Source organism: Orycteropus afer, unplaced genomic scaffold (genome assembly GCF_000298275.1).
Source record: "Orycteropus afer afer isolate SDZICR_OR568_19922 unplaced genomic scaffold, OryAfe1.0 scaffold00006, whole genome shotgun sequence".
Lineage (NCBI taxonomy): Eukaryota > Metazoa > Chordata > Mammalia > Tubulidentata > Orycteropodidae > Orycteropus > Orycteropus afer.
The window spans coordinates 20,663,999-20,689,697 of record NW_006921593.1 but is presented as its reverse complement, the minus strand read 5'-3'; the positions used below and the strand labels follow the sequence as shown (position 1 = coordinate 20,689,697).

The following is a 25,699-nucleotide window of genomic DNA, read 5'->3' as shown; positions in this document are numbered from 1 at the left end:
CAGAAAACTAACCATGCCTCCCTCACACTGACCGTCAGAATACCAACCACGCCTCCCTCACACTGACTGTGAGAAAACTAACCACGCCTCTCCCTCACACTGACCGTCATAAAGGACCCTTGGGATTGCGAATGCCACTCCCAAGGTCCAGGGGTAGACGTGGGAGCAGACAAGTGCACTCCCCACAGGTGGGGGAGGGCCCAGCCTGAGCTCCGGAGAAAGCAGCCGGAAGGACAGTTGGAGAAAGAGGAGGTGCGAGGGGCGGGGTCCCTCCCCCATCCGGTGCCCAGGGACTCACTATGGATCTCGATGACCTTCTCCATGGAGCGGACGGCGTTGGCATTGGATCGCTGCTGCAAAGTCCTCTCTGGGAGGGGGTCCAGCTGCAGAGGAAGAGCATGGTGCTCAGCAGTCCCCGTGGGTGGGGGTGCACAGTCTCCTCCCAGACCGAGTCGGACCGCCTGCCAGTGGCACTTCCAACACGGAAGAGAACCACCACCCAACAACCTGTGTGTGGCTCACGATGTCCTGAGTGCCGCCTTCTGCAGGGGAAGGCTGAGGAGGAAGGAGCCAGCGTGCTGTCCAACCCCCATGCCACAGCGCCTCCTGAGGGGGCACGATGGCTTTTTGGAAATGTCGCTTTCCCACCCCTGGTCTTGTAAATGAAAATGCTTCAAAAGCCGCTGACTGTGGTTCCCTAGTGATGGGGACAAAGGGAGACGCGAGGGGAGCGTCTGCCAGCCCCAGGCCCGTGTATGTTTGCCCGAGCGCTGGCGCCAGCTGAGCAGGAATCACGGGCAAGTGACGTGCAGGAGGCGTGGCCCAGCCAGCGTCTGGGGCCCAGCAGCCCCAGCACTGACTGCAGGGGCCCCAGCACAACGGCGGCATGGCCACTGGCCTGCAGAAGCAGGGTGGGTGCAGGTCTGGCTCACAGCTCACGTCCGGGCTGGACAGCGTCAGGAGGAGCCTGGGTGGGGCCAGAGTGTGGGCGTGGGGAGGAGCCACGCTCAGGGAAGAGACGCCACAGCGCCCCACAGATGATGAACAAGGAGCATCTGCCCAGTTCTACCCGCTGCTGGTAGGAGGGCCAGGGCACCTGTCGGGAGCAAAGGCTGGCCCCCCATGATGTGCACCTCCCAGCCAGGCTACGGTCAGTCAGTGCTGCGCGTTAAGGCCCATGAGGTATGAGTTCCCAATCAAAAAAGCCAAGAACATGTAAAAGGCCGGGATGAACCCCTGCGGGAGAGACAGACAGACTCCTGACACAATTGTGGTGAAAGGCACCAGGGCTCTTCCTGGAAATGGCCGGTCCTGAGCCTGCAGAGTTGCCCAGTGCTGGACCTCAAGGCCGTGCCCCAAAGGCAGAGGGGCTGGGCTGTCAGAAGTCTCCGTGGCAAAGGCTGGGGTGACCTGAGTCACGGGGCAGGTAGCGTGGTACTGGGGTACGACCTGGAGTACAGAGCAGTACGCTCAAGTCCACACTAAACGTGTTCTGGAGAAAAGAGGACAAGCCTAGCTCACAGAAAAATCCCAAATCCTGCATGCATACACGTACCCCTTATGCCCTCAGCCCACCATGGCTCCTTGATGACAGCTGTACTTGGTGACTCGCTTCCCAAGGACAGAGGACAGAAAGGGGCAAGTAACTTTACAGTGGAGATGCCTGACGGACTATCGCAGCCACATGACCCAGCCCGACCTGTCCTGAGATGGGCCACGTTGGTCACATGTATGCCAAAGGGCGAGGACAGCACATCACGTCTGTGGCTTCCTCCCCGGAGCCATAACCGTCGCCTGACCAGGAGCACCCTAAACCTAGGGGAAGCACCTCTCCAAACTGTCAGTCGTGAAAAACGAGGACAGCTTAGGAAGCTGCAGTGGGCCAGACTGGACCACAAAGACTGGACGACTCAGTGTAATGTGAGCTCCAGGAGAAAGGGACTGTGAAAAGTCTGACAGAGAAGGAAGAGCAGAGAGAAGACAACGGGCTTCTGAGAAAGGGGCCAACGGAGTGCAAAGTGGGTGGCAGAGTGAGTCTGAAAAAGAAACCGAATGTAAAGCAAGCCCCTGCCCCAAGAGCAGACTGCTGGGCTCCCCACACAGGGCGCCTAGGAAACACCAGAGGAAGGCTGAGAGTCAGGGCTGACGCAAGGGGAGCAGAGAGGGGCATTTCTCCACTCTGCCACACCCTCTCCGAGCCAGGACAGGGACGAGTCAGCCTCAAAGCCCAGAGCTCTGGACACAAGGGTCTTCCAGTCGATGCACCTGTCCTGCAGGCCCGCAGTCAGCACGAACGTAGTGGGACCCGCAGGACAAGCCGGGGGGGACACAGCCTCCAGGGTCAGCAGCCCAGCTCTCAGCCCCTGTTCTGCAAGGACCCAGAGCTGGGTGCCAACACCAACACGGCTTGCGCACTCCTTCCACGACCCAACAAGGTCTTGATGACAGGTGCTTGGAGGGGCCAGGGCCCAAGGGCAAATGCCTATGCTGGTCAGGAGGGCGCTGGGAGACTGGATGGGGTCAGGATGCAAAGGTAGCGCCTGCACACCCCACACACAGATGTGACGTTTGACAGTTATCTCAGTGAGCGTGCATATGACTGTGCGAGAGACAGAGACACACAGTGAGAGAGACAGAGACACACAGGACAGAGAGAGACAGGACAGAGAGAGACAGAGGCAGGACACAGAGACAAAGACGCAGAGACAGAGGAAGAGACAGACACAGAGAGAGACCGAGAGACACAGGACACAGGGAGGGGAGGAGAGGGACACACAGAGACAGACAGAGAGAGAGCGAGAGACACAGGACAGAGAGACAGAGACAGAGAGATGCACACAGAGAGACAGAGGCAGAGAAAGGCAAGAGAAAACGAGAGGCACAGAGAGACAGATAAGGAGAGACAGACACAGAGGGAAGGGCAGTGGAGGAGATGCCAGAAGCAGGAGACCGGCACTCAGACTCCCTGTGTTTCTCTCTCACACACACATGTGCGCACAATTAGTATGTTGCCATGAGGAGCTGAGACTGTCCCACACAAACCCTTGCTCCCGGCAGAAGGTCCCTCCTGCCCCTGATGACAGCAGGGTCTGTGGGACGACTCTCCCTGGCCGCATGGCACTGGGGGCTGGCTGCCACCACTCCCGTCGCTGGGGCACTCTGACAGGGCTGCCTGATGGCACCATATTGAATTTCCTGGGGCGTGTCTCTTTTGTCATGTTCACATACTTTGTGAAGGGCACAGATATGAGAAACCGCTCACAGATGGAGCAAAGCTAGTGTACATGTGTGTGCATACGTGTGTGTATATGTGTGTGCGTGAGTTTCAGTGGAACGGCTCTTGGGAGCCCCTGTAGGCTTAAACCAGAGCTTCTATGCCCGTCAGGGAGGGAGCTCCTTCCTGGGCCGCCCCATCCTTCCCGGCGCTAACAGGGCTCCGCTGCACCACGGCCCACGTGTGCACACCAAGCTGTCCCATGCTCGGTACGTCACCCACCAGAAAGGGCCATGTGAGAGGGTGGGGCTAGGCCAACCTCACACTTAGACTTTCAGAAAGACCTCGATACAGCTGGGCCCCCTGCCTTCCCACGTGCTGAAGGATTTCCTGGTGGAAGAGCAATGACCCCAGAAGGCCAGACAGGTCCCAGCTGACAGTCAGGGTCTCCACTGTACTTAAAAAAAACGGGCTGGCAGCATCAAGGTGCGGTGACATTCACACGCATCAATCAGCTGTCTTCTAACTACAGCAAAAAGGGCACAGAGGACATCTTATCTGAGGGGAAGATCAGGCAGCACCAGTGACACATGGAAAGTGGGCTGGTCAAACAGAATCCAGGCATGAGCTGAACGTTGACCTCAGGCAGACACACGCCCTGGAGAGAACAGTCATGGGCGAAGGAAGGGCTGCCTACGCACAGGGAGACAGCTCAGGGGCAGGAGTGCATGCAGGGATGGACACTGGGAAGAGGTGACTATGGGGAGGAAGTGGGAGGAGAGCTGTTGCATTGTGGGAAACTGGTCAATGACATGAGACAAAGTATATGTGAACTGCTGTATGGAAAGTGAATTTGCTCTGTAAATCTTCACCCAAATTACAATAAAAAAAAAAGCGGGCTGGCATTCAGGGGGACCCACGGATTCCACCAGTTGGCCTGCTGGTAACAGGAAGCAGCCTCTGTCTCAGCCGAGTGGCATGCTGGGTAAATGGGGAACCCTTCCAAGGAGACATGCTCGGGAGTGGGCAGAGCTGTCCGTGCCCAGGTGCCCACTCAGACCTGCTCTGTGTCCCTCAGACGCCCCGGCGACGTGCCCACAGAGCTCCCTGTGCCCACAGAGGCCGAGCTGTCCGTGCCCGGGTGCCCACTCAGACCTACTCTGTGTCCCTCAGACGCCCTGGCGACATGCCCACAGAGCCCCCTGTGCCCAAAGAGGCCGCCCTGAGAGCCGTGGTCTTCCCATGCCTCCCTTCTTCCTGGTCTGAGCTCAGCACCCGCCGCTGCTCCAAAGATCCCGCCCAGGGCTCCTCGTCACTCCCAAACACGTGCCATATGCACATGAATGCCATGGCTGACATTCCTTCCAGTGTGTGCCCACAGGCCAAGCAAGCCGGGCCCCCTCCAAACCCGTGTGTCTCCCAGACGTCCACCCTGCCCCCCATGACCTGACCTCACACCAGGCCATTCCTGTCTACCACCTGCCTGGTCCTTGCTGCAGGCAGCTGCTGCTTGGGACACGGTGCGGACCTTCACATGGAGTGGGGGGCCAGGTGGGAGAGAGGGCCGCAGGGCTGCTGAGCCGCTGGGCACCTGCCCAGTCTAGACTTGCAGGGATGCAAGTGCTGGGTCTGGGACGGTGGCCACCCCGGACACCCAGCTGTTGTGGGTCTGTGACACAGGACACGCTATGGAACCGCTGGGGAGCAAACTGTGTCACAGGAAGGAAGGCTCCGGCCTGTGCCTGTGAACAAGCCTTACTTTGGAAGGAGGGTCTTACTTTGGAAGGAGGGTCTTTGACGCTGTCCTCTGTTTACATGAGCTCATTCCAGGGTAGGGTGTGTCCCATTCGAGGCACAGAGACATAGAGGAAGGACACGACACAAACAGGCCTACATGGGCCAAGGACTGCCTGGCACCACCAGAGGCTGCAGTGACCAGGAAGACCCCCGAGAGCCCTCAGGAGTGTGGCCCACAGACACCTGACCACAGACTCCCAGCCCCCAGAGCCTCACAGGCCCCTGTGTGGGGCCCCAGGACACTGATCCATGGCCCCCAAACCCTGTCGGATGTCTCGATCCGGGAAAGCCCGTTCCTCTGCTAGGGATGGAAGGTGCGCTCCGAGGACGGAATGAGGGAGCGATGACGGCACGTACGCCCTGGGACCCTCAGCGGGGCCGAGGCCTGGCGTGCGGGGCCCCGTGCTTCCCTCCCGCCTCTGCTCGGCCACACGGGCAGGCCCTAGGCTGTCCTGCTGCCCTGCTCCCTGGCTGGGTACCTCCGGGCACCTGAGTCACCCCCGCAGCAAGCAGCAGGACAGAGAAGGCCACACTGCAGGGGACACTGCTGAACTGCCACACTGTGCTGACAGGCTGGGGAGGTAGTCCCCAGGCTTCACGTCCAGCAGCCTCTGGACAGAAAGGGTTCCAGAGAGCCTGTTTCAGAAACCCAGACCGAAGGGCAAGGCGGTCTGGGGCTACGTCCTCTGGACACTGCGCAATCTGGACAGGACGACATTGCCACCACAGGGGAGAAGCCCTGTGCCACACAGATGGGGTGCTCCAACCCCTGTTCTGCCTGTCCGATAAGCCCCGAGGCCCTGTCCCCCTGCCCACACCCTCTTAGGCTGGGATGCAGGTCACAAGTCTCCCTGACTCTGTCCTGTGGTGTGAGGGCCCACAGCGTACACCCTGGCTGGCGTGGCCCACGGGCTCCCGCATGCAGACGGCGCGGGCAAGAAGCTGCGTATGCCAGGGCTGGGGTGAGCAGCCTGCACTCCATGGGCCCCCGTGTGCTTTGACTTGGCCTCCGTGAAATGCCCTAAACACCTCTGCCTAGAAGGGAGACATGACGAGGTCAAGGAGCCCACAGAATCCTTCATCACAACGTCCCCGACGTGACTGACAGAGAAGAACAAAGTCACGCAAAGGTGAGCGCCTGTCAGACTCAGGTCCCCAGCCATCTCCCATCCCCATCTGTGTCCGAGGCCATCAAATCCTTCTGCCAGGTTCAGAGCAGTCCCACTGAGGGGGTGATCACACAACACAGACACCACCATCTCCACGGGTCAGAAGCAGTCAGGACCCTGGGCTCTCAGGCCTTGCCTGTGGGCCTCCACATCCAGGTCTCTGTACCTTTGTACCTCCTCCCCTGGCAGGCAGACAGATGGGCATGTACTTCGTTCCCCAGCAGACATACAAACAGACGGGCCCATATGTCGTCCCCCCAGACACACAGACGGGTCTATCTCATCCTCAGCAGACAGAGATGGGTCTGTACCTCATTTCCCAGCAAGGCTGAGACGCAGGCTTCCGAGGCATCACAGATGGCCGTCAGGTCATGACCACCTTCAAGGGCCAACACGATGCGGCCACCGGCCAGGCCCATCAGCTGCTTGGTCAGGTACCCAAAACCTGCAGTGGGAGGAGATACAAGTGGGGGCAGGCGCAGTGCTGGTGCCCATGAGGGACCGAGTGCTCTGCCAGGCTGACGGCACACAGGGGCCTGTGGCGAGACACCGGCCACGAAGGAAGCAAGTGGCCCCTTGGAAAATGCCCCCGGGAGCCTCAGCCCCAAACCCCTCTGTGGTCTGTAAGCATCCAGGGCAGGGCTGCGATGGCTTGTGCCTGGGATGCAGCAGATAACGTCACCTGGGGGACTAGGGGATATAAGGAGGACAGGTCAGCCCTCACAGAGGTCAGGGAGGGATGGACGGGCAGGCGTGGGGGAAGTGGCCTGGTACCTGTCCCTCGGGTCCTCAGAGGGGCCCCAGCCTCAAGGCACAGCACAGCCACCCAAGAGATGTGGGGCTCTGCACGTGTACAAGCTAGCACAGTTCTTGTGTGCATATGTGTGCCCAGCCACATACATGTGCTCGCACACACACATATACATGTGCTCACACGGTTCTTGTGTGCACACATGCACATATCCACACACAGGCTTGCATGAACACATGGATATACTCACATGTGTGTACATGTGCCCACACACATGTGCTCACTCACATGTGTGCACATGTGCTCACATGCATGCACACACACACGTGCGCCAGGCCCACTGCTTTCTACAGGCCGTGAGCATGGGTGTCAGACTCACGGCCTGGGAACCGCCCCCCGTCAGTGCAAGGCGGTTGCACAATGCAGCAAGAGCAGCCCTGCGCGGCGTGCATCGGCCCAGGACTGGGAGCAGTCTCCCACCCGCATCTCAGCCCACAGCGCCGACGGCCCAGCTTCCGGCCCGTGGAGGACCGCAGGGTGGCGTGCTGGAGGCCTGTGCTTACGGGGACCATGACTGACTGACCACATCCCCTGCTCGGGGAGAATTAAAATGAGTGTCTCTGTTGCCATGGAAGGGGTCTGGGGACAGGAGAGATGTGTCCCCGAGCACAGGTGGCATCAGGCGTGCTGAGGGGCCCTGCACCCGGCAATCTGTGACTCGACTTACATTTGGCAGAGAGGTTGTAGCCTCCGAGGGGGGTGGGGTGACCTTCCACAGCGTCGAAGCCTGATGACACAAGCACCACGTCCGGAGCAAACTCGTTAGCGATGGGCATGACCACTGTCCTGCAGGCGGAAGGGGGTACGGTCGGCCTGGGGGAGGCCTGTGGGGGCGGCAGGGCCAGCCCTTGGGAGGGACGGGCGGGCAGCCTGGGGCACGGCCCAGGGGAGGACTGCGTGGCCACCAAGATGTCCTCACACCACCTGCCCCATGCCCCACTCCAGGTCAGCAGGCTACACCTGGCATTCACACTTCCTGAGACAAAACGGGACCACCCTTTCGTGGCTGATTTCAGAGCCTTTCAAAGCCCAAACCCACTCCCAACACACGGGGGGTATGAAGGCCATGCGGCCTTTCTGGAGGGCTCCCTTCTACACACGTGGGATGCAGGCTGTATCTCTCATCGGCCACATGGACCCAGTGTCGGGGAGCCAGCTGTCCCAGCTCCACCTAGGCTACTGAGCAGCTACAACAGCATGGGTGTTCCCACCATCCGGCACGTCTCACTGGTGGTGATGGAAGATGGCTGGGTCTCTGGGCTGGCACCAAGGCACAAAGCAGTGGACAGAGCCCCGGGCACCCCCCCCCCCGTCACCCGAGGACACAATGCCAGTAGCAAAAGCCTTACACACACCTGTGTGAGCACCCTAAGTCAGGGTTAGCTAAGAGCTGGTAACGCTTGGGGTCCCTAAGGGACAGATGTTCAGGTGTGAGAGAACCAACTGGAGAATGAGTAGGTTCAAATCACAGACGCTGGAGGAGTCCGGGGGCTGGTTTACCTCCTGCCAGGTAGGAACACCCCCTTCCACCTGACAGTCTGCGTCTGCTGAGCCCTGCAGCAGGCCCATCAGTGCTTGCCTGCGCCCCCAGCTGAGTGAGTAGGAACAGGGCTGTGTGACAAGGCAGCCTGTCAATGAGGCTGGCTTTGACCTGATTCTGAATCACCGACCGTCACGGGCACTGGGAGTGCCTGGTACCCCTTGGAGGGGAAAACCAGAAGCACATCCCTCATTTGCCTGGAGGAACAAGTCTGGCACATGGACACGTGCCACTTGGCACCAGCTGAGGAGTGCTTCTCTGGACCCTCAAGATGCAGAGAACGTGGGGAGCCGGGGGGACTGGGTTGGCTTTGGGGCCTCACACTGCTTTCCTTCTGAGGCTGCACCCAGTGGAGGTAACTTCAAGACGTGGCCTGCACCTTGGGGGCCAGCAGGGGCCTGAGTGACAGGAAGTGTGACCACAGCAGGAGCCAGCAGACTGTAAAGGCCTGAATGCTCCTGGCTGTGGGCCTCTGTCCCCTCCCTGCTCCTGCCACCGTGGGACAAACTCAGCCAGAGGAGGTGCAGATACCACAGCTGTGCTGATGGCCTCGTATATAAAGTGCAGGGCCAGCTGGACTGGGCTGCAGGCACACTCTGCCGACCCATGCACTAGGTCTTGCCCACACAATTTCTGGCGTGTTCCCCAATGCAGGATGCTGAATCCAATGCCAGCGTCGCCCCGTGCCCACAGAGACTGCAGACACAGACCACACTGATCACTGTACACAGTGCCTCTGCCCTGGAGCAACCCTGGGGCTTCTGCCAAGGCCGGAAGTGTGCCCGAGACCAGAGTCCCAAGTGTTCACATGGGACAGGGCGCAGTGAGGAAGGTCACAGGCCTGGCCCTCCAGCTGGTGAGCGTGGAGTGTCCTCTGTAGGGCTGTGGCCCTGGCAGGCGGTGGCACACACCTGTGTTGCCTGTGTTGTCGGCTTTCCGCTGCAGTCACTGCTCAGGAGCCCCTCTCAATGACCTCATTGGGTTCCTCACGGATCTCAAAGTCAAGATGTTTTCCAAGAAAATTGCATTTTATGAGGCACCATCTTGCTCACAAACAGCCCTGGCTACTGCTGTGAAGTGGCTGGGTGGGGTGGGGGCGGGGCCCACAGTGGGGGCGCACGCGGCTTCACTCTGTTTCCCAGTGTCGCTGAGCTATTAGCGTCTAATCCTCTATGAGAAGAAAACTGTTAAAATCGTTGAAACAAGCTGACACGAGCGAGCCACTGTGGCTGTGCTGCCTGCCAACCCTACGGTCCAGGCATCAGCTCTCCCGGTCCCAGGCCACCACACAGTGGGTTGGCATGTTCTGGGCTGGAATTCCAAACACTGGCCAGAGCTAAGAAAGCCCGAAATGGCAGTGTCACCCCCATCTGTCAGTGTGTCACCCTGCAGCGGCTGTGTAGCTGGCAGCTGGGCCCCCAGTGTCCCCACCCCAGCCGGTGCCCAGTGGAGGAAAGGCCTGGTGCTGTTCCTGGAAAGGAAGCCAGGGAAGCCCTAGGAGCACAGCTACTGTGGTAGCCGAGGCTGTGTGTCAGCTCAGCTGGGCCGTGACTGAGTGGCTTGGCAGCTGGACAGTTACTCCTCACGGTGAGCCTGGACGTGGTGCAAACAACTCCATGGGGAACTGGCCGTGAGCAGTTAATCAGGTGAAGGGTAGTGGCCTTCAGGGTGCGGCCTGCTGCCAGCAAATATGGAAAGGATCCTGCATCTGGTTGTCTTTATCTCCAGTTCCTGAACTTGAGCCGGTGGCCTGCCACGGTGCCTGCTGGTCTTGGCACTGTGTCATTTTACCTGATTTTGGGTTTGTCAGCCTCAGCAGCCTACAGCCAGCCCCTAGAACCAGCCCTCTGAATTCAGACTTCCACCTCCTAAACTTAAGAGAAGTCATTTCAGTTTGTTCAAGTACTTATGACATTTGTTACAGCAGCGCCACCAGGACAGATACGGTCTGAGACTGACTTGCTTCCTTCAGACATGTCATCAGGAGGGACCACAGCTGGAGAGGGGTGTATTTGGCGACGTGAAGGCCAGTGAAGGTGAGAGAAACCCTCCATGAGATGGACTGACAGAGCCCTGACCGGGGACCTGAGCACACCCATGACAATGGAGGTGGCAGGGACCGTGTCGTTCGGTTGTACATGAGGCCACTAAGAGTCAGCAGCCAACATGACAGACGCCAGCAAGGACCAGAACACCAGGAATGGCACCGTGGGCACCTATGCTCAGTCTCTGCCTGAGACGGGGCCAAGCGAGGCACCCTGACGGCCCCTGGTCTGCCTTCTAGGCAGCCTACATCGGGGTCATCGGGAGGTGGCGAGGAAGCAGCCACATCCTCTGTGGCAGGACGTGAGCCTGGACAATGACAACCAGGGCCAGAGCAGGTCCCACAGGGAAAGTCCGCTCAGCTCAACGAACAGGACCTGCCATGGCTGCTGGCCTCCTCTCCGCTTGTCGCTGCAAGGCGAGTCTTGCCTCCCGGTCACCTCGGACTTGCAGGGCAACCTGAGGCAGAGGGGTAGGCTCAGCGTTTCCAGGGCAGCAGACCGCTGCCCATCTGCTCAGAGGTGGAGATGTTGGAGATGAGGTGGGGAGGTCTCCCAGAGAAAAGACGGAGAGGGCTCCCACTGGCACGGCTGCAGCAAAGGGTCGTCAGGAAAGGCCCCCATTTTCCTGCAGCTTCCCGAATGCCCACCATCCACCCCTCAGAGGGACAGTGCACAGCCCTGTCTGCTCGCAGCCCACCCCCCTCCACGTACGCTCGGAGCAGAGTGCTCTCCAGCCACGCTAGGCCTCCCAGGCAATGCCTTGTGGAGACAGGCGCCTCCGTGCCAGCTCACTCAGGCTTCCTCCTGGCCTCCCTTCCAGTCACTAATGGACGCTGGTCCTTACTCCCCCAGGGGACTCGTGCCTCTGCTGTCCCTGCCTGACACTCCTGTCCCCGTCTTGCTGTCACCACGCCAGCTGCAGGGCCCCTTCACTGTCAGGATAGCTCTCACCACTGACAGTTGCTGTATCTCGGGGTCTTTCACATTCCAGCCCTCCCTATGTGCTTCTGACTGTCTGCCACCTTGCTCCTGCTCGGCACGTGGCAGGGCTCAGACTCCCAGGTCCACGTGGCCCTGCCAAGGAAGGTCAGGTTGCCCGGTCTTGCGCCAGCCCCGTGACCAGTCGTGGGTGGGACCGGTGGGACCCACGGGTTTGCGGCGGCCGCCTCTGGAGCAGACTGCCAGGCCCTCCCTCGAAGGCCGCCTTAGTCTGGAAGCTCCGCTGATGGCACAGACAGACACGAGGTGCAGCGGCCGGGACGGAACCCAGGTTCCCGCACCGAGGGCCAGGATGCCACCACGAGCCACCACCGTGCCCTATGTCCCGTGATAATCCCACACTAGTCCCCAAGTGAAACTGGCGGGGACGACCCTTGTCTTGCCTCCTGAGTGCTGACAGGAGCTGCTCTCAGTCCCCAGCTCAGAAGAGTGAGGGGTTAAGGAGAGTGTGGTGCTGCCTCGGCCCAGGCTGAGCTGGCGCGGGGACTTCAAAGTGCGCGTCTGGGGTGGGGCCTGGTTTGAATTAAGGCCCTTCTCTGGGCGGCTCTGAGCCCAGGAGAAGGTGCTGGTGCTCTGGATCGCATTAGGGGCAATTTTCTTATCTTCTCTCCATCGCGGGCTTGAGCCCCTGCAAACGCAGCGTGGCAGGCAACGTGTCGGCTTCACAAGGTGCTGCTGGGACGGCGTGCCGGCCTCGAGGGGCCCAGACGAGGGGGGCGCGGGGGAGAGGGGAGGCGAGCCCGTGACCCTTCTCTTCCACCTGATGCCCGGGGACCGTAAATTGTAAACTTCAAAGTACTACTTTACATTAAAATAAAAAATCCTGGAGGAATTTTCCTTTTCAAAGCGGCTATTTAGGCTTTAAAAAGTTCACTTGATAAGGCACCGTCGGGTCTACACTTGGCAGCAGATTCAAACAGTTCCAAGAGCAGCTCAGGAAAGAAGGTTCGCCCTAAAGGCTGCCCCTCTGGAGGGCGGGGTGGGGAGAGCCATGTGCAGGGCAGACGTCCCACCCGGCCAGTCCACCTGAGGCGCAACTAGGAGGGGCCCCAAGCAGGGCCCCCACCGAAGAGCAAAGAGCCTGCGCCCCCCAGACACGTCTACACACACCACACAGCTGCACCGGATCCTGCCACACTGGCCACAGAGGATGAGAGTCAGCGTCTATACCGGTCCCACATCGACCCACTTTGCTTTCAGTGAGAGAAGCCTGCTGTCCACCAAGGAGAGGACAGACAGCAGGCTACCCCAAGCAGGTGCGGCTGGGCCAAGATCAGGATCCTGAAGCTGGCCTGGGACCGCGGGCATCAGCAGGTTTGGGTGTCGGGGTCTACCGGGGGACATCCTTGTCCCTTCAACCAGGCAGGGAGCTGGTCACAGTGAGGTGGCACCTGACTGAAAGTAGGACGAGATGCCCACCGACCTGAGACCAGAGGTTACAGTGACTCAAGTGAGTCAGGGCCGTCCCCTGGGGAGCTGAAGGGGACTCCTTGTAGCCTGTGTCCTATAAATGCAGACCCCACCTTGGCTGCGGCTGGGCCATCAGCTCTGCACTGGGGCACTGGCACCCAGCTGGGCTGTCCTCCAGTAGGCTGAGGCGCTATCAGGACATGTTGATGGGTGCTGCAGGCACCAGAGAGCACACAGCTGAGTTAAGCAAAACTGTGAGGTGTCCTCTGCAGACTTTCCTTGCACGAGGACACGTGCCTGTGCACACAGGCGCACATGCACACAGACACGTATACACACACGCACACGTGCATGTACACACACCAATACATGTACATACCTTCACACACATGCGCACAGACAGCTGCAGGACATATATATGCACACCCACACAGGAACCCACACATGTACACAGATTCATGTACGCACAGGGACAGGCATACATGTACCCAGACATGTGCACGCATGCACACACACATGTGCGTGCATACATGCAGGCATGCAAAGGGACAGGTGCACACACAGACATGTACAACTACACACACACACACACGAGCACAGACATCTGCACAGGAACACATGTATACACACCCACACGTATGTACACACAGGTGTGCACAGACATCTCCACAGGGGCACCCAGACATGTACACATGTGTACATGCACACACACATGCATGCATACACGCAAACGTGTGCACAGGGACAGGTGTACACATACCCAGATGTGCACACAAAGATTTACACACACATGCACACAGACACAGACATGTGCACAGGGAAGGCTTGCACACCAGGCGTGTGCACACACATACACGTGTGCATAGACATCTGCAGAGAACAGGTGCACACATGCATATACACCTGCAGCACACATGTGCCCGCAGATACAGCACACGCACGGCACCTCCTTTATGCACGGGCTTTGTATTTGGGAATCAGGACGGGGACTGCGGAGTGTGAGAACACATGAGACTCAGGAAGGGCTCACTGTGCTCCCTCTGGGCCCTCTAGTCTTGTGAACAAAGACCCAGTCTGCAGGCTTGGGGGTGCCAGACCCTCCTCACCGCAGCCTGGGTGCCCAGGCCAACCAGAGCCCCCAGCCCCCTGCACGGGGAACCTCCCTTCCTTTCTGGCTGCCTCAACCTGGCCTGGATCAAAGTGGAAATAAGCACTCTGATGACAGAGAATGTGGTGACAAGAGCCCCCCACTGTGCTGCAGCACAGCCCTGCAGAGAGGCTGGCTGTAAAGGATGCCAGAGAGGCCGAGTGAGTGGTGGGCGGTTTCTCCAAGAGCACAGGACAAACGCTTATGCCCACTGCCCATCATGTCATAGAGGGCTCCTGGGAAAACCAGGCGATCGTTAGCATCTGACCACTGACCTTCCCATGTGACACAGCCCTATGCCTCCCACAGAGCCCTGTCAGGATCAGGACTCAGCCTGCACACCAGACTCCACTGTGACCGGGAGGAGGGGGGCTGAGGAGAGGTCAGAGAGTGCCAGCCACCGTCCGATGCCCCGAAGGGTTCTGGGCGGGCTCTGTGAAGGCCGTCAGCCAGGCCATCATTGCAGGGGCGGGAAGGAAGGTCTGGGAGGGGAGGGCTGGGGAAGCACGGGCCGTGGCCATGGGGCTCCCCAACCATCGCAAAACAAGTGCTGCTTGTGTCAGCCGTGGGCGACGCGGGGCCTTACCTGAAAGCAGCCAGGTACTCGGCATCACCCATGGGGGGGTCGAGGCCACCGGCGAAGGCCATGTTCACATTGAAGCCCACACCGGGCCCTGTGCCCACCTGTAGCCCAAGGAGACAAACAGGGGTGTCATGGGCCTCACCTGGACTGGCCCAGCAGACCGGCCGCGGCAGGGCCAGCGTACCTCATCGGGGGCCCCGCTGCCTGGGAAGAAGTTGCCGTCGTCATAGCGATGGAGGGAGATGTAGAGCACGCTGGGGTCACCGTAGAACGCCTGCTGCGTCCCATTCCCGTGGTGCACGTCCTGCAAGAGCGAAGACAGCCCTCAGCACATGCACCGGGTACAGGGCAGAAGGAATCAGACTGCGGCTGCTCCACCTGAGCCATCCCTGTGTGCCGATGACGTCGATGGCAAATGTGACGTAATGGTCAGGCCTCCCCCCAGCCTGGAGGACCGCCAGCTGGGGGTCACAGGACGGACAGCACAGGGCTCCTCGAGTAGGGAGCCATGTCTGTGTGCCCTCGGTGCCACCGTATATTGCCCAGCAAGGGGATGGAGCTGCTGCTCCTGACCCGGCAGCGGCCGTGACCTTTGAAACGAGCTGTCAAGAGACCAAGGTCCTGCTCCTGCCTTGTATGGCCTGAATCCTGGCTTCATTTGGGTCCTGGCCCTGCTTAGTGACTTAGGGCATGTTCGCAGTGCCGACTGTCAGATATCAGAGACACAGCAGTAGCAAAGAAAGGGACACCCCGCCACTGCACGGGGGTCTGGGCCCCACACCCGAGCAGCACTCTGCCCGTCTTCGTCATGATGCCCCCTTTGCTCCAGCGTGAGCGGGCACCAGAGGCCCCCACAGCTCTCCCACCTGTGCCATCCCCCCCGGCCCGTGGTGGGAGGCACGAAGCTCAGGGCAGACGGGGACAGCCTGCAAGACACATGCATCCTTGTGAGGCCCACACGCAGGCTGTGGGCTGTGCGATGTCTGTGTCCGGCTTACGAATGTGGAAGCAGAGCAAGGCCATGACATGGTAGGACAGGGACACTGTGGTCCTGCCCACTGGACAGCCTCCACTGTGGGCTGACGTGTGTGGAGGTGGCCGAGAGGAACTGCATGGGGTGGCCGTGGGCTGCGGAACACAGGGCCCAGCACCCCGCGACCGTCCCACAGCAGCATGTGCAGACCACCAAAGCGGGGCGTGCTCACATGGTGTGCAGACCGCCCCGGGGGGGAGCACTCACACAATGTGCAGACCTCCCAGCAGGGGGCGCTCTCACAGTATGCAGACCTCCCCAGTGGGGCGTGCTCACACTCAGCCTGGCGTGGGGAGACAGTTCCCATACTCAGCTCCTGTGAACCTCATCTGCTAGCTGTCCCCGTGAAGGGAGCCCAACAGCACCAGGGCCTCAGGGGCCAGCTGTGTGCTCCTGCCTCAACACCGGCTGTATAGGCCCTGTGCCCCTGACCAGCACTGGCACCCCTGGTTGGCTCTGGCAACAACGGGAGCTTCCGCGCACTGACGGCTCCTGCAACAAGCAGGCCTGTGTGCAGAGAGAACCGCTCCACAGGGCTTCCGAGGCCACTAGCCTCCAGAAGCTGGGCGCCAGGCCTGTGTCCTGAGGCACTGTGGCATGGGCTCCGACCGCCCCCATTAGCAGTCAAGTGGGTAACTGTGCAACTTGAGGGCTTCTCTCTGAATATACGCACTACAGACACACTCACAGACATGCACACTCACAGACATGCACACCCACACACGCAGATACCCAGCCACAGAAACACGCACACACATACCGGCACAGAGACGTGACACACACATGCAGACACATATGCACACAGAGCCATGCACGCACATGCACACACACATATGCACAGCTGAGAAGAACAAAAGGAACGGTTCTAGAATCAGTGTGCCCGCTCCTGGAATCACACATCACCCCATAGCATTTCTCTTCAAAGCGCACCCCCATGGGTCGTGGACCTCTGGGAAAATGGGGAGCGAGGCCAAGGCCTCCGTCCCCCATGAGCTGGCAGCCGTCTGGAGGCTGGAGGGGCTGCTTTCGTCACGGGCTCGAGCTTTGATTTCCGTGCCTCTGAGACCGTTCCCAGGAAGCTCTGTGTCCCAGCTCTCGTGTCAAAGGGGCCCAGACCCCCACCTGCTCCCCACACGGCCCTCGGCGGCCGCCCCACTCACCCAGTCCACAATGAGGATCTTGCTGACACTCAGCCGCTGCTGGAGAAGCTTGGCTGCGATGGCCACTGAGTTGAAGTAGCAGAAACCCCTGCAGGTGGGAAGTGGACATGGGAGACCACGGGCTGGGCCAGTCCTCACAGGCCAGTGGGGGCCTCCTGCGGCTCCCAGAGGCTGTGTGGGCCCGGCTCCTGGCAGGCGGCTGGAGATCATGCTGGGGCTCCATGGGACACCTCCTCACTGGCTCACCCCCTTATACACACTCACACACCCTGCTCACCCCCACACACACTCGCACACACCCTGCTCACCCCATACACACTCACACACCCTGCTCACCCCCACACACACTCGCACACACCCTGCTCACCCCATACACACTCACACACCCTGCTCACCCCCATACACACTCACACACCCTGCTCACCCCCATACACACTCACACACCCTGCTCACCCCATACACACGTGCACACCCTGCTCACCCCATACACACGTGCACACACCCTGCTCACCCCCATACACACTCACACACTCAAAAAAATCAAAACCAAATTCACTCATAGGAACCCCTCCTTGGGTTTCCGAGGCGGTACCTCTGCGGAAGTAGATTGCCCAACCTTACTTCCAAGGAGTGGCTGGTGGGTTTGAACCGCCGGCCTTCTGGTTAGCAGTCAAGTGCCTTAGGCACTACGCTACCAGAGCTCACACACAACACTCCCAGCCCTCCCACTCACCCCCATATATACTCACACTCCCCCACTCACCCCCATACACACATACCCTGCCTACTTTCCCACACACATACCCCACTCAGCCCCATATGCACAGACATACCCCACTCACACCCTGCTCACCCTCATACACACCCCCCATGCACACACACTCACACACATATCCCTCACCCCCATATGCACACACATCTGCTCTCCCCACATATCCCACTCTCATATACACACCCAATCCCATAAACACTCACCCCTCACCCCCTCACACACACACACATCCTGCTCACCTCCATACACATTCATATACCCATTGGTCACCCCCATACACACTTACCCCCCTGTCTACACCTATATTCACACCCCACTCACCCCCATACACACCCCACTCACCCCCATACACACCCCAACCTACTTCTACACACTCACACACATCCCTTGTTTACCCCCATATGCACCCCTGCTCATACACACTGCTCACCCTCATACACACACACACCCCACTCACCCCCTCCACACACACACACCCTCTAACCCCATACAGGCACCTCTCCACTCACCTACACACACTCAGCCCCCCACGTACTCACCCCCATACACTCCCCCAGCCCTGCTCACTCCCATACACTCTCACTCCCCCCACGTAGTCCCCTTGTTCACTCCCTTCACACACCCCTCACCCTCTATACTGTCACCCCCATACTCACCCCCACCCCCTCCACTTACACACACCTGTCACTCACAACCCCCCATGCACCCCCTCAGACTCATTCCCCTCACCCTCCACACTCACCTCCTCTCCTCCCTGCCACTCACCCCTACTCACACTCACACCCCATTCAGCCTCTCTAAACCTCACCCCCCTGTCCCCCCACTCACATGTACACACCACTCACCCCCATACACATACACAGCCTGTTCAACCTCCATATACACTCACACACACCCAGTCACTCTCACCACACCCCCAATGTCACATACATGCCACTCACCTCCTATGTACACTCAATCCCTCCACTCACATCCCCCATTCACTCTCATGCACACCCCTCACTTCCCACACTCCTAAACAGCCCACTCTAAATCACACATACACATCACACACACCATACACACTCCCTCCCCACACCCATATGCCCACCCACACATACATGTATCACTCATACATGCCCACACTCACTGATACACATACATCTCCCCACATGCCCCCCCACCATACTCACACACCACACACACGCCCCCCACGCACACTCACACTCCTGTCCATTCACACTCGGCATACCCCACCCCTGGCTGGAGATGCCCACGTCTGCAGGGTCTGGACTCCTGTTTCTGTAGCTTGTATCCCCATCCTCCTCCCTACTGACCGTCGCTGGGTCACTGCTGAGCTCCATCCACTGCGTCGGATTCTGTCTCCTTTTCCTCCACCCACACCAATCCCTACATTTCCCTCCTGTCTGCCCCCTGAACACCCCAGAGCACTGACGGAGCTCTCGCGAGGCACTATGGCCCTGCGGCACAAACACCTTCTCTCCCTTATTGCTTATCTTCTCATGCTTCGAGGGCAGACACGGCAGTGAGAGCCGCGTCGACACTGCGTCAGAACAGGCTCCCCAGGACCCTCTAGGACAGAGGGAAACTGCCTCACAGTGGTTCCAAGGCTGCGATCTTTACAGAAGCGGACTCCCTCATCTTTCTCCTCAGAGTGGCTGGCAGGTTTGGTTTGTTGACCTCTTGGTTTGCAGCTGAGCACTTTAACCACTGTACCCACAGGGCTGGATGTGGTCATATGTGTAACATGCATGCTCACTCTGGTGGTAACACTGCATTCTCTGGAGGGTTTTGCTCATAAGTGAGACACGAGGCAGGAAGTGGCTCAGTGTGAGTGAAGGGCTGGGCACCTGCCCAGGGCTGCTGCGGCTGTTTCTAGAAGCCCAGGTGTCCAGGACGTTAGACAGCTCTTCCTTGCTACGTGGTGCCACGGAGCACCACCCATGAGCCACACTGGTGCCAGCTCACCACAGACACGTGGGGACCTCTAGCAGAAACGCTCACAGGACGTGTGTTATTCAGAGCGTCCAGCAAGACAGATGCAGATCAGAAACACAACTCTGGAGAAACGAAGTGTCAAGACCCTCTGTGCAGGCGAGGGGCACGGGCTGGGCGTGAAGCCTCGGCGTGCTTCTGAGGTCGCGCAGCAGGGACGCTGGCCAGGACGCTGAGCCGACAGCCCACTTCCTGCTCCCGCCTGAGCTGAAGCCCCCACTCTTCAGGGCCGGGTTCTGCGGAGGCTCCAGTCTTGTCCTTGCTGCTACTAGGGTGGCCCTCAGCTTCTGGGCCCCTCCTGGTGGGTGGGAGCTGTCTGGGTACTGTCTGGCCCTGCTCTCTGACACCCCGCTGCTTGCTCTGAGGGTGCACCCAGAGCCCACCCCTTCCTGACTGCACTGCTCCGAGGAGAAAGCTGCCCCTCGCCATTCCCAAAGTGCACGAGGCACCTGCTCTCAGCCCCAGTCGCATCCATGGTGGTTTCTGTCCGAGACGGCATGACTGCCAGGACGGCCAGGCACTTAGTATTCACAGCTGAACCGAGGAGGTGGGGCCGGCTGCCCAGTGGAGCCCGACAGCGCACTGCCCACACACACTCCCTCGTCCAAACCCCCAGGGGGTGGGCAGTCAGGGTTTCTGGAAGGTCCCAGAGTCCAGCGCAGCTGGGGGGGACCCAGCCTGGGCCCCGGGAGGCAGCCCGGTCACATCACTGAAGGTCCCAGAGTCCAGAGCTGGCTGGGGGGACCCAGCCTGGGCCTCGGGAGGCAGCCTGGTCAGGTCACTGAAGGCCATGTGACCTGAGCCAAGGGACTGGGCTTGAATTCCCTGAACAGTGAGGGGTCACTTCATGTTACTCTGGTGTCACTTCCACGTCCCCGCCCACTTTTCACCACAGACCTGACGACACAATGCCCCTGTAGCCAGCCTGCTGGGGTGCACTTGTTACCCAACTTCCTGAGCCCCCACAGCCGTCAGCAGATGCCCCCCCGCCCCTTGCTGCAGCATGGACCACAGGCCCCGGGTGATACAGGTGGGCAGTGCGGGGAGTCAGAGGCTGCTCTTGCCACCACCCCACCCCGTGGGCCCGGGCGCCCATCCTGTCTACTTACATGGGTGTGCTCTCCTCTGCGTGGTGTCCTGGGGGCCGGACCACCGCAAAGCCATTCTGCAGACAGCCCCGAGCAGGCAGGGACAAGTGAGGAAAGACAGGCTTTATTTCAACGTGTGACATGGCCAGGATGAACATGAGGACTTACCGAAGAAAGTCCACACCCTCACGGGTTGGTGGTCAGGATGAGCATGAGGACTCAGACCGTCCCTGTGGTGCTTACCTTAGGTAAGTCCACACCCCCACGGGCTGGCTGTGAGACTTCAAAGCCACTCACACTCTTCATTATGACCCTGAGACCAGACCAACCAGATGGTGCCCAGCTACCAACGCCAACCACCAGGAAGGGGCTCAAACTTAGGGATCCTGGATGAGATGGGAGAGGTGTGAGGGGCAGGGCTGGGCGTCAGGAGGACAATCGGGCCACAGGATGCCCTTAGGGCCTGAGCTGGACTCACTTCTGCTTAACCCTCAGCTGGGTGATGGATGGGCCTATGAGCTGAATGCCTGCACCGGAGGGGTGCGCTCCTTGGAGTGTTGACTGAGGGGGACGGGGTGGCATTTGTGTAGGGAGACAGGGGTGCATGGGTGGGAAGGGCAGAAGGAGGAGGTAGCTGAGGGGGTACAGAGCTGCTGCACTGGGGGAGGGAAACCAGTGCTGAGGAGTGGGCTGGGCGTGGCCTGTCGAGCAAGGAAATCCTCTTTGTGGCATTTCATCCACATCACAGCAGAAAGTTAATAAATGGAAGTGCCTCCTGCTATGAGGCCCCCGGCCAAACTGGGTCAGGGTCAGCAAAGGCTGACTGTGGAGAGGTGGGGTCTGTAGCACCTCGGTGGTCTTCACTGGGTTTGATTTTGGAGCATCAGACACTGGTGATTTGGAACTGAAGGGTCATCAGGGCTCACAGACCAGCCAGATGGCGACACATTCGATTCCACAGGATCATCCGAAACCACATTTAGTGGGGACGCTGCACATCCCTTCCCACAGGCCCTTACACAGGGAGAGCCACCAAGGCCGTCCAGGGAACCAAGGCCACCGATAGGGTTTCAGATTCCGTGGAGCAGCTAGTTCCTAAAGAACCATCTCTCATCGGTTTGACCCCATGACTCAGAATCCACTTGACAGCAGTGGCTTTACCAAGGGACACAGACAATTAAGACGGCACCGTGTGCCATGGCTGTTATGCCGGATGGGTACCGTGTCCCATGGCTGTTACGCCGATGGGTACCGTGTCCCACGGCTGTTACGCTGGATGGGTACCATGTGCCATGGCTGTTACGCTGATGGGTACCGTGTGCCAGGCTGTTACGCCGATGGGTACCGTGTGCCACGGCTGTTATGCTGGATGGGTACCGTGTCCCACGGCTGTTACGCTGGATGGGTACCATGTGCCATGGCTGTTACGCCGATGGGTACCGTGTGCCAGGCTGTTACGCCGATGGGTACCGTGTGCCACGGCTGTTATGCTGGATGGGTACCGTGTGCCACGGCTGTTACGCTGGATGGGTACCGTGTGCCATAGCTGTTACGCCGATGGGTACCGTGTCCCATGGCTGTTACGCCGATGGGTACCGTGTCCCATGGCTGTTACGCTGGATGGGTACCGTGTGCCACGGCTGTTACGCCGATGGGTACCGTGTGCCACGGCTGTTATGCCGATGGGTACTGTGTGCCACGGCTGTTACACTGGATGGGTACCGTGTGCCACGGCTGTTATGCCAGACGGCACTGTGTCCAGTGGCCACATGTCATCCTGGACAGCACTCCCACTTGTAGGGAATTAATAGCACTGGCCAGCCCCCCACTCACCTTCAGCTCTCCCGTGGCCACCTTGAAGACTAGCTCCACCACACAGCCCACGGCCAAACGGGCCGCCCCTGACGAGTGCACCTCATTCCATATGGTGTCGCTGTCCACCTGTGAGACAGTCATCATGGTTACTGTTGTGTGGGCCTCACAGGCACTCTTGGCCTCACTGGTTCCCAAGGCTTTGCTGAGGCCCCGCGTCTAATATCCCAGCCTCAGCCCCTGCCAGTTACTTCCCTCTTCAAGAACGGACCTAGTGTCTCTCCTCATCCAGAGCAAAGAAGAATGAAGAAAACCAAAGATTCATGAAACAACTAATCCTAGTGACTGGTACACCATGCGATCCTCAGCCTATACCACTATGAGACCAGAAGAACTAGATGGTGCCCAGCTACCACTGTCAACCACTTGGAGGGGGATCTCTATAGGAGAGCCTGGATAGAGTGGGAGAACAATGTGGAACAAAACTCAAAGCCATTAAAAAAAAAGTGGGGACCAGGTTTGCTGGTCTGACAGAGCCTGATGGATCCCTGAGACTATGGCCCCTAGTTGCCCTTCAGGTCTGGAATTGAACCCACACCTGTGGCTTCCAAACAAAAGCCAGGAATACGAGTTGAACATTTACCTGAGGTAGATACACTCCTTGGAGAGAACAATCATGGGAGAAAGAAGGGCTGTGTGTGCACAGGGAGACAGCTCAGGAGGCAGGAGTGCATGGAGGGAAGGACACAGGGAAGAGGTAACTATCGGGATGAAGTGGGAGGGGAGCTGTTGCATTGTGGGAAATTGTAGTCAATGTCATAAAACAAAGTGTATGTGAGTTGCTGTATGGAAAGTGAATTTGCTCTGTAAACTTTCACCCAAATCTTTCTCTCTCTCTCACACACACACACACACAGACACACAAAGAATGGACCCAGATAGCACTGGGGCTTTGTCTTTTAAGAGCAACATGCTACAACCATACAATAGAGCAAGGAGGCCGAGTGTGGGGGAGTCACCTATGCCTGGTCCCCTTAAGGACTGTGGGTGTCATACCCCAGTACCCCTGGGGCCAAGGGCCGCTGTTATCACTCCCTTTCTTCCTTCCCTTCCTCTCCTCTCTGCGCCTCCCTCCGTCTTGGTGACTGCATCCTGGTTCTAACAACCTACGACAGACCCGACCGTAAGCACCAGGGGGCAATCAGCAGAGGGGATAAGGAAGCAAATAGGGGTGAGTGCAGACACGGAGTTCATCTGGTGCTACGTTTAAAGGGAATCTCCAAACGTGGCTGGGCAGGGAGACAGCAAGAGGCGTGGGGCGGGTGGTGAGGGCTCGGACAGGCCTTGGCAGCAAGGTGTCCTCCCGAGGCTGGGCTGCCAGGGGATGGGCCTGCCAAGCTGGCTGTTCACTCAAGCACCAGGGCGGCCACACGGCATGGCCAGCAGCTGGGTGCCTGCACTCCTGGTTCAATTCCTCATTTGGCACAAACCACAGAAAAAAGGGCACTGGCAAGTGTTGTGAAAAAAAAAAGAGACTGTGTGGCCAGGTCTGGGAGCTCGGAGGCATGACAGGCCAAAGACAGAGAGACACACTCGAGGGACTGTCCCTCCCGAGGGGCTTTCACTGGCTGAGGTTGTGACCAGTTCACTAAAGCTTATCAGAATGCTGACCCCGGCTACGAGCACAGTGCCAGGGGCACATGTGGCAAAGGACCAGTGCTTGGCAAGACCTGCTGCCTGAAGGAGCTCACTGCCAGGCAGAGAGGAACTGCGTGTTGAGCGGTCCAAAGCTTCCTCTTCAAAGCCAGATGCTTTGTAATGGACTGACCAGGCTCAGGCCAGTTCCTGGAGAGCGTGCGCCCACAGGGTGTCCTGCCAGTGGCCGGCCTGGTGGCTTAAAATAGCTCCCAAATGTCAAGAGAACTCTTCTCACGCCCGCTCGCCAGCGTCAGTGCCCAGCGCCAGCGCCGACAGGCCTGCTCCTGTCCCAAGGAACTGCTGCTCAGGACTCAGCCGGAGAGCCACCTGAGGGCACGCCACGACACCAGCAGTCGGCCAGGTCTTTCTTCCAGGAGCCCTTGGGCAAGCCCACACCTGCCAGTGCTCGGGCAACAGCTGGGTGCAGAGCGGGGTGTGGCCAGGAGCAACGTCCGTCCTGACTAGTCATTTCCTGCAGCGCACACTAACTGGTTCCGGAAGGAAGAGGCCACACAGGCAGGGGAATAAAGCCGCACTGCCGAGCGTGCCCGTGCCCGGATGGGTCTGTGCCCCCCCACCGGGCACCTGGGCACCTGCACCGCCGGGCACCTCTGCCTATTCAGATGCCCCATCAGAGCCGCACAGAGTGGGGGCGGAGCCCCACCCACTGCAGGGGCCTTGGTGGTGACTGCCTTTGTCTTCCCACTGGGCCACCAATCCTGAGGCCAGCCTCAGGTGGTCGGTGGTCGTGGAGTCCTGGGGGTGCAGCAGGAGCAAGGCTGGCAGCAGCCCAGCCTTAGAACTGGCTATCAGGAGTGTGGCGGTGGGTGCTGGACGGCAGCTGTGGGCTCCCTCCGATGCCCTGAGCAGAGGCCCAGTGCTGGGGAGACCCAGCCCAGGCAGGATCTGGCGGGATCTCTGCCGAAGTGACTGGGCTTGACGCTAGAAGTGGAGGCCCTCCAGGAAGGACCTGTCCCAGGGAGGCTCTTCCCTTGCTGCTAGGAGACAGTCCCGAGCTCCAAACTCCATCGACACCAGCCCACGACCTCAACGCAGACTCCGAGCGTGCCGGGGAAGCCACAGCCGTTCTGTGTCACCTTCTCCCATCCCAGCGGCTACATCTGTGCCAGGCTCTACGGTCTGCTCTGCTCTCAATCGAGCCCACCGCTGGTACACAGCAGTGCCAGGGCTGGCCTTATTCCCTCAGTGCTGTGTCTCTGCCCAAGTTGTGAGGAAGGCAACCGGAAGAGAGCCCTGCCCCACAGTGCTCTGCAGACGCTGGGGGCTCCCTGGAACATGGGCCTGCGCACTGTGCCTGCACCCGAACCGAGGGGGTGCTCAGGCAGCTGGGGTGCAGCTGGGGTGGGTACTTGTGGGGTGGCTGGGGCTCAGCCCCCTCTGAGTTTGTATTTAGTTTTCATTTGCA

The 25,699-nt window shown here is 59.4% G+C and overlaps 1 protein-coding gene across 1 annotated transcript in view; it reads right to left on the bottom strand.

Moving 5' to 3' along the window:
- HDAC4 (histone deacetylase 4) overlaps positions 1-25,699 on the bottom strand; it is a 79,115-nt gene that overhangs the window by 1,626 nt on the left and 51,790 nt on the right. Inside the window, exons 14-21 of the mRNA XM_007943497.1 lie at positions 22,597-22,704; positions 20,785-20,840; positions 16,909-16,996; positions 14,900-15,019; positions 14,719-14,816; positions 7,659-7,777; positions 6,492-6,625; positions 299-383 (exon numbers count right to left, since the gene is read on the bottom strand). Coding sequence (XP_007941688.1) covers positions 299-383; positions 6,492-6,625; positions 7,659-7,777; positions 14,719-14,816; positions 14,900-15,019; positions 16,909-16,996; positions 20,785-20,840; positions 22,597-22,704 — 808 coding nt within the window. The remainder of the gene's footprint in view (positions 1-298; positions 384-6,491; positions 6,626-7,658; positions 7,778-14,718; positions 14,817-14,899; positions 15,020-16,908; positions 16,997-20,784; positions 20,841-22,596; positions 22,705-25,699) is intronic.